The following is a 9,475-nucleotide window of genomic DNA, read 5'->3' on the forward strand; positions in this document are numbered from 1 at the left end:
ATAACCAGATTGACATCATAAATCTCAGTAGAGTCATTAAACCCTTTACCTTATTGGCTTCAGCTGTTCTCTGTGCTGTGTAAAACTCCGCATCTGCTTTGGCCCTTTGTCTTGCCAAAAAAGCACTGTCTGTAAATGACAAACAGACCTCATTATTAACAAGTGGAGTTCTAAATAAAAATTTAGTTTTCTCGTGAAATAAAATAAGAACCAAAAGTGCAAAGCAAAATATTAATAAAAAGAATAGATCTGCACAATATGAGGAAGATGACTATGCTTCTATGGCAACAAATGATATTATTGTGATATTTCAACACACAGTGAGTGTATTCTAAGTTCAATTAAAGAACCACCATGTAACTTCTTTAAACCAAAAAACAGAAAGCATGTTTTGTTTTTTTTTGTTTTTTGACATTTTTATTGAACTGAAAAACAAAAACATGCATCCTTAGGCTTGCATCTCCACAAACCCTCCACCAGGCCAAGGACACCTCCTCCTGCAAGTTTCCATGAAAACGTTCCTGTTGTTCCCCATCTCTATACCCACTTCCAGAAAGTTACACGGTGTCGCTTTAAATTAGAACAATTACAACTCAACAATATCAATAAAACATAAACAAGGGGAAAATTAGGCCTAAAACACATAATTATTATTATACCTGGAATATTTTTTAAATTTTAATAATTAACTGTATCTCTCCATTACCTGCAACATTTATTTTCTTGTGATCTGGATTTTGAATTAACCAATATCCAGATCTTAAGCTAGGTTCACAAACTCACACAAGAGACACGATTTTAATGGCCCAGTAATTACAGAGATATCAACCTTTTAAAGAGGGCCTATTATGCAAAATGTACTTTTTGGAGCTTTTTACCATAACATTGTTCCCATGTAAAAAAAATAAATTAAAAAAAGCCAGAATTGGTTTTATATGTCATCTATGCATGTTTGAGCAAAATTGCAATCTCTCCTGGGCCCTATCCAAACCCTCCTCATAGTTGGCAGTACGATCTTGTCCAATGCTCAGCCCACAAGCCTTAATAAGTGGCAAATATAGTATTTTCAAAACAATAAAAGGTAACATGGTGATCCAAATATGTAATGAGTTAGCGGTTAAACCTCTTTAACCAAATTAACTTAACAAAATAACTCAACTGCCCTCAAGCACATGTTTATACAGTCTAAACTCATGGCACCTCAAAACACCCCAAAGATACGGAAACAATTTTTAATTAAAGATCTCTCTTAGGAGGAATAGACTGGATCAAAAAGCTGGCAGATATTAACAGCATTTACGAGACAAGGTTATATTTCACTGCTGTCTTCTGGTCTGTTAAGTTTTAGAACGGCATCACTGTTCTAGTCGATAGCTTATTCCATGGAGCATATGACAGGTTTTCATGTTTCTAATTATTACCCATTTACACACACGGAAGAGGTGCGCAGTAAGTGGCCACCACATTATCCTCTGCTATGGACAAAATTGGTAATTGGCTACAATCTTCATGTCACTAAACATTAATAAAACAGTTGGTATGTATTTTACCAAAACTAACAGACATGTCCATCATCTTTGTTAATGGAGTAAAAATAAATATTGTAACATGTGGCTGTCATGTGGCTGTCATGTGGCTGTCCTCATGTGGACCCACCACCCGCAAGAGGATCCGTAAGGGGCTGGTGCATGGAGATCTGGGCGGCGGTCGAAGGCGGGAACCTCGATGACCGGATCTCCGGACATGGAGACTCGCTCTGGGGACATGGAATGTCACCTCGCTGGGGGGGAAGGAGCCTGAGCTGGTGCGGGAGGTTGAGCGTTACCGGCTAGATATAGTCGGCCTCGCCTCCACGCACAGCTTGGGCTCTGGAACCCAACTCCTTGAGAGGGGTTGGACTCTCCATTTCTCTGGCGTTGCCCGTGGGGAGAGGCGGCGAGCTGGTGTGGGCTTGCTCATTGCCCCACAGCTCAGCCGCTTCGTGTTGGGGTTCACCCCGGTGAACGAGAGGGTCGCGTCCCTGCGCCTTCAGGTCTGGGACAGGACTCTCACCGTTGTGTCGGCCTACGGGACAAACAGCAGTGCAGAGTACCCGGCCTTCTTGGAGTCCCTGGGAGGGGTACTAGACAGTGCACCAACTGGGGACTCCGTTGTTCTCCTGGGGGACTTCAACGCCCATGTGGGTAATGACAGTGACACCTGGAGGGACGTGACTGGGAAGAACGGCCTCCCTGATCTGAATCCGAGTGGTGTTTTGTTATTGGATTTCTGTGCTAGTCACAGTTTGTCCATAATAAACACCATGTTCGAGCACAAGGGTGTCCATCGGTGCACGTGGCACCAGGACACCCTAGGTCGGAGGTCGATGATCGACTTTGTTGTCGTGTCATCTGATCTCCGGCCGCGTGTCTTGGACACTCGGGTGAAGAGAGGGGCTGAGCTGTCAACTGATCACCACCTGGTGGTGAGTTGGAGCCGCTGGCGAAGGAAGAAGCCGGACAGACCTGGCAGGCCCAAGCACATCGTGAGGGTCTGCTGGGAACGTCTGGCAGAGCCCTCTGTCAGAGGGGTCTTCAACTCACACCTCTGAGAGAACTTCTCCCTGATCCCGGGGGAGGTTGGAGACATGGACTCCGAGTGGGCCATGTTCTCCACCTCTATTGTCGATGCGGCCGCTCGTAGCGGTGGTCGTAAGGTCTGCGGTGCTTGTCACGGCGGCAATCCCCGAACCTGGTGGTGGACACCGGAAGTAAGGGGATGCCGTCAAGCTGAAGAAGGAGTCCTATAGAGCCTTGTTGGCTCGTGGGACTCCTGAGGCAGCCGACCGATGAGTACAGGCGGGCCAAGCGTGCCGTGGCTCGTGCGGTCAGAGGCAAAAACTCGAGGTTGGGAGGAGTTTGAGGAGGCCATGGAGGAGGACTATTGGATGGCCTCAAAGAAATTCTGGCAAACCGTCTGACACCTCAGGAGGGGGAAGCAGTGCTTCACCAACACCGTTTACAGTGCGGGTGGAGAGCTCCTGACCTCGACTGGGGATGTTGTCGGGTGGTGGAAGGAATACTTCGAGGATGTCCTCAATCCCACCGTCACGTCTTCCGAGGAGGAAGCAGAGACTGGGGACCCGGAGACTCAACCATCACCCTGGCTGAAGTTGCCGAGGTGGTTGGCAAGCTCCTCGGTGGCAAGGCTCTGGGGGTGGATGAGATCCGTCCTGAGTACCTCAAGTTTCTTGATGTTGTGGGACTGTCTTGGCTGACACGTCTCTGCAACATCGTGTGGCGGTCGGGGACAGTACCTGTGGAATGGCAGACCTGGGTGGTGGTCCCTCTGTATAAGAAGGGGGACCGGAGGGTGTGTTCCAATTACAGGGGAATCACACTCCTCAGCCTTCCCGGTAAGGTCTATTCCAGGGTACTGGAGAGGAGAATCCGACCGATAGTCGATCCTCGGATTCAGGAGGAGCAGTGTGGTTTTTGTCCTGGTCGTGGAACACTGGACCAGCTCTATACTCTCCATCGGGCCCTCAAGGGCTCATGAGAGTTTGCCCAACCAGTCCACATGTGTTTTGTGGACCTGGAGAAGGCATTCGACCATGTCCCTCGTGGTGTCCTTTGGGGGGTGCTCTGGGAGTATGGGGTCCGGGGCTCTTTGCTAAGGGCTGTCCGGTCCCTGTATGACCGGAGCAGGAGCTGTGTTCGCATTGCCGGCAGTAAGTCAGACCTGTTCCCGGTGCATGTTGGACTCCGCCAGGGCTGCCCTTTGTCACCGGTTCTGTTCATTATATTTATGGACAGAATTTCTAGGCGCAGCCAGGGGCCGGAGGGGGTCTGGTTTGGGAACCACAGGATTTCATCTCTGCTGTTTGCGGATGATGTGGTCCTGATGGCTTCTTCGAGTCAGGACCTGCAGCAGGCACTGGGGCAGTTTGCAGCCGAGTGTGAAGCGGCTGGGATGAGAATCAGCTCCTCCAAATCCGAGGGAATGGTTCTCGACCGGAAAAAGGTGGTTTGCCCTCTCCGGGTGGGTGGTGAGTCTCTGCCTCAAGTGGAGGAGTTCAAGTATCTCGGGGTATTGTTCACGAGTGAGGGAAGGATGGAGCGTGAGATTGACAGGCGGATCGGTGCAGCGTCTGCAGTGATGCGGTCGCTGTATCGGTCCGTTGTGGTGAAGAAGGAGCTGAGCCCTCACCTATGGTCATGAGCTTTGGGTAATGACCGAAAGGACAAGATCGCGGATACAAGCGGCCGAAATGGGTTTCCTCCTTAGAGATAGGGTGAGGAGCTCAGTCACACGGGAGGAGCTCGGAGTAGAGCCGCTGCTCCTACACATCGAGAGGAGCCGGCTGAGGTGCCTCGAGCATCTGCTCAGGATGCCTCCTGGACGCCTCCCTAGGGAGGTGTTCTGGGCATGTCCCACCGGGAGGAGGCCCCAGGGAAGACCCAGGACATGCTGGAGGGACTATGTCTCTCGGCTGGCCTGGGAACGCCTTGGGGTCCCACCGGAGGAGCTGGAGGACGTGTCCGGAGTGAGGGAAGTCTGGGAGTCCCTGCTTAGACTGCTGCCCCCGCGACCCGGCTCCGGATAAGTGGAAGAAAATGGATGGATGGATGGATATTCAAAATGATTAATAATACAGCTCCACCTCCATTTAAAAAATGTATTAAACTTTTTTTCTGAACAAACTTCCTGATCCACTTGGTCTGTGAGCTGAAACTGCAGTTCAAAAAAGATCCTTGTTTTTTTCTTTTCAAACTGTCAGACAGTGGAATCATCTTCCAGACAGTCTGAAATGGTCTGCAATCAAGTGTGTCGACATCAATCTAGTTAATTATTTACTGTTCTGTTTCACTGTATGTTTTAATAGTTATGTGGACTGTAGGAAACAGTGTATTGGACATGGGGACAGTTAATGTTGAACTGTTAGTCTTATAATGTAACTGTAATGAAATGTGTAGTTTTAAAGTGTGTTCACCTGCCAACAGACTGCACATGGAAAGTAGCAGTAGCTAAATCTCAAATGAAAGTCTGGGATAAAACTTGCCAGGAAATTTACTGTTGAGACAAGCGCCAATCCCTTTTCCAAAGGGCCTGCAATTTTTAAATAAAACTTTCTCTTAGGAGGAATACATTGGACCAAAAATCTGTCAGTTACAGCATTTACAAGACAAGGTTGTATTCTTCTGGTGTCTTCTGGTCTCTACAGTTTTGGTCCTGAGTCACTGTTCTCGTCAAACGCCTATTCCATGGAGCACATGACAGGCATGAGCACAGGTTTTTCTAATTATTACTTGTATTATTCTAAACAATGGTTTTAACTTTTCTTTTCTTGGAATAATGCAGGTGGCGTTGCACCTCAAGGAAGTTGCATGTGGTAACTGTTAGATATAATAAATATGCAGTTGAGATCTTTTGTCATGTTGTACATCAGCATAAAAAGCCATTTCTGGCCTACTGGCGTTATTAGCTTGTGTTCATGGAGATAGAGAAAATAGGAAATGCTCCACTGTGTTTTTAAACTCCATACACCTTCACTGGAAACATTTGGATGATTTCAGCCCTGGAATTGTTGAATTGCTACTGAACTAAAGGTAAAAGGTAGATGTTAACTTGAAACTACTACAGCATGACATCACAAGGTGGAACAGAGCTTTTTTTTTGTTTTGGAGATGTAGACAGACTTAATAATAAAGGGTTACTCAAAAATGTGTGAATGAAACAAAGCACAACTCCACGTATGTTTTTGAGGAGGCAACAGCATTATGACATGGTTTAAAGCTCATGAGAGTCAATATTAATGCCACACTATGTAATATTCTAGGCAAAGAAATAACATCCAAGTTTCCTTATGTAATCACACACCTTCAATTTCAGAGATCTTCTTTTCAGTTTCCTTTTCCATCACCTTTTGTCCGAACTTGATCTCCGCCACCTGCGCAACTTTCTCAGCCTCTGCAGAATACAAACTAGTAATTATTGTGGTATGTGAACACTTTTATGGCCTTTCACCAGACTGTCATTAGCATTTGAATGAATCGTTTAATTTACTTTTATTATGTTTATTTTTTATTTTTTACCAATGACAGCCTTGATCCGCTCAGTCTCCGCCTCCTTTTCCACAACTTTCTGGGTTTGTTGAGAAATGAGCAGCTTGGTTTTTTCGCTCTCCCTGTAAAGACACAATAACTTAAGCAATCAAGTTAATGTAATAATATTTAGTGGTTATGCGAAAAACAAATAGCATAAAACATACTACATGCATGCAAACTTAATATTAAAAGCTAAGTTAAAAGTTAAAACTGTCAACTGGACAAAAAGCTGCAGACATGAAGACATTTCGCTGCTCATCCAAGCCACTACTTCAGTTGTGGTCAGACTGGTGGACGCTGCCAGTTTCCACCAGTAATCTGACCAGAACGAAAGGAAGAAGACCTGGACGACTGAGGGATTACACTGGTAAATTTAATATGCATTTTTCCCACACAAATATGAAAAAACGACAACCAGCTAATAAAATATTATAAAAAAAACAGGATTAATTAAAGCTAAATCTAAACTAATGATTTGCTAAATGTTGTGCAGTCTAGGTTTTATTTAAAGGCACACTATGTAACTTTTCTGTTGGTAGAAGTGTTCTGTTCTGTTCCAGTTTTCTGGGATGTTTCACGGTACAGCATTAAACATATCCAGCTACAGTTTTGAAAGCAGACCCATTACTTTTTTTGAGCTTTTAACCGTGTTATATGTGATTCCCCTTCTCATTTACCCTCTCCAAGGTGAATGATTCATCCACGGTGCACCCTATTTTCACCTACACCTGCATACGCCCACTGCCCTTTAATTACTTTGTTCATTTGTATTTTTTTTTCTTTTTTTTTAACTTATATTTTATTGTTTTCAAAAGACAAAACAATAAAACAACAAACAATCGGTCAGCTGTCATTTAAATACAATTTCCATTTTTCCAAGTGTTCTTCATATTTTTCTTTTTGTAACCTTAGAATATATGTAAGTCTCTCCATAACGCGAATTTCTTCCACATTTGTATTTTCTTAATCAGTGTTACGCGTAGAATTTGGCAGCAGCGTCAAGCTATTTTGGTACTAAAAAAAAAAAATAATAATCTGCTACTTGCTAGAGTAATCTGCATCTATCCCTAAAACCAGCAGACTTCAGCTTCTTTTATTAAGTCGTTTTAGATGAATATTGCAATTTAAAATATCCAAATTGTAACAAAATGATCCATGGGTGTCACAGATTATAATTATAAATCAGATGAAAAGACAAATGTAATTAAAGAAGACATATTGTGCTTTATTGCTCAAAAATATCGTCAAAATCACACACTATTACTATAAGTGGGGTCACCAATTCACAGATCTGACCTGTAATTTGGACTGGTGGTAGATTGTTTGAATACCTGTGAAATATTCTTGACATAGTAAAAACATATGTATCTCCGCAGTGCGCGTTTTAAGTTAGACAGAAAAATTGAAAAGGTTTGTAGCAAAGTGAAACAAACCAGAACGGTGAGAGAAAAATTATGCACAAAACCTAGAAAAGTAAAAGTAAAGAACAGTAAAGAAAGAGAAATGGCAGTGAATAAAAAAAAACAACCCAAAAAACCACTGAAATACCCCATTTGTGTTGACATTAGCAATATAAATACTTGGTCAGCCCTCGTGGTATCTGGCCAGAGAGCAACACAAGCCGGTCCTAAGTGCTAACTTAGAATTCTGGGAAAGTGTGAGGTAAGTATGGTTTGGGTTTTTGATGTTTTTTTGATGTTTGATGACTGTAAAAATAAGATAAACATCAAATACAGTGCCTTAAAGCAATCCAAAAATCTTGTAATTGAAAATACGCCCACAAACACAGCACATGTTTGCTCTTGACACTAATTTCTTTTGGCATTCACAGTTTTATGCTCAAGTCCAAAAGCCCCATACACCCATCTTAATTTGGCAGTTTGTCATCGCATAAATTAGATCAAGCATATCAGCATTTAACTAAACCTGTGATGTGGGCAAGAAGGGACGAGTACTTTCAACAACGTCGCTCCTGATTGGCACCTGACTGACTCTTTGGTTACGCACCTGGATTTCCAACTTTCACTTCCACATACATAGTTTTCTATTACTGAATAAACATTTTAAGGGAAGGCAGAAATATGAAGTTTAGCGCTGTCATAATATTCAAATTTAAACTGTTATTTGGATAAAGGCTTGAGACTGTATACAGTGGCTTGCAACAGTATTCATTCCCCTGGAAAAGCAAAACTAACACTGCACATGACTCTGAACACACCATCCCCACAGTCAAACACGGTGGTGGCAGCATCATGTTGTAGGGGTGTTTTTCTTCAGCTGGAACAGGGAAGCTGGTCAGAGTTGATGGGAAGATGGATGGAGCTAAATACAGGGCAATCTTGGAAGAAAACCTGTTGGAGTCTGCAAAAGACTTGAGACTGAGGCGGAGGTTCACCTTCCAGCAGGACAATGATCCACAAAGTATTGGGGCTGAATACTTTTGCACACTGCACTTTTCAGTTTTGTTTTGTTTTTTCATCTGGAAATGATGTTTAATTTTCTACTTCACATTTATGTACCATTTTGTGTTACTAATTCACATAACATTCAAATAAAAATATTTTAATTTGTGGTTGTGACTTGACAAATTTTTTTAAAGTTCCAGGGGTATGAATACTTTTGCAAGCCACTGTATAAATGGACATAGTTAGCCTGCTAGCTGCTGCGTTCCAAATAGGAAGTGTGCATGGGCGCCAAATGATTCCATCCGAGACTGATTCCAAATGGAAAAATCTGGGCTCCTCTCTATGTAACTGCTGCCGTTAGGCTTCTCATTCTGACATTAAAATAAAAACACCAGTTTCATGTAGGGTAGACTTACAGGAATAGTTTATTTTATAGTAGTTTATAGTCTCGCTCCTGATTGGCTCTATAACTTTGGCTGAAACCCGAACACTATGGCTGACGTCACACTCCCTTAGTCCACTAATATATACAGTGTATACCAGACATTCAATATACATTTTGATAATGGTGTTTGTTTTTATTTTCACAAATTTGTCTGTAAATCCAATAACTGACCAATGAGGTGTCATCTTTCGTGAGGTTGGCTCTGTTAACTTTGGCATCAGCTATTGTGCCTGTTTGATAAACACTTGCCTCCTGCCTTTAGCATCAAGTGTGTAGTATTGGCCTGTACTAAAAAAAAAAAAAAAAAAAAAAAACACACAAAAGAAAAAAAGAAAAGAAAAAAAAAAGCAATACTCAGATACAAAATACTCAGATACAAGTCAATGCTTAAAAGTTGGATCACTGTGGGTTCAAAATCTGTATCCAGTATCAAACGTTATTATTAGAATTCAAATACTTTTAAAATTGAATTGTAATGTAATTATTAATCCTCTTCACTTAAGATGAACAATAAAATCTCCTTTAAAGCTCTTGGCAGA

General features: G+C 42.8%; 1 protein-coding gene across 2 annotated transcripts in view; it reads right to left on the bottom strand.

Annotated features, from left to right (window-relative positions):
• The window catches only part of erlin2 (ER lipid raft associated 2), a 39,929-nt gene that overhangs the window by 6,191 nt on the left and 24,263 nt on the right, over positions 1-9,475 (bottom strand). Inside the window, exons 9-11 of one of the 2 annotated variants that reach the window (XM_033972431.2) lie at positions 6,075-6,166; positions 5,860-5,949; positions 50-129 (exon numbers count right to left, since the gene is read on the bottom strand). In XM_033972431.2, the coding sequence (XP_033828322.1) occupies positions 50-129; positions 5,860-5,949; positions 6,075-6,166 (262 nt within the window). Of the gene's footprint in view, positions 1-49; positions 130-5,855; positions 5,950-6,074; positions 6,167-9,475 lie in introns of both variants that reach the window. The other variant, XM_055223977.1, reaches the window with a different exon arrangement.

The sequence above is a fragment of the Periophthalmus magnuspinnatus genome, chromosome 9, assembly GCF_009829125.3.
Source record: "Periophthalmus magnuspinnatus isolate fPerMag1 chromosome 9, fPerMag1.2.pri, whole genome shotgun sequence".
In the NCBI taxonomy this organism is placed as follows: domain Eukaryota; kingdom Metazoa; phylum Chordata; class Actinopteri; order Gobiiformes; family Gobiidae; genus Periophthalmus; species Periophthalmus magnuspinnatus.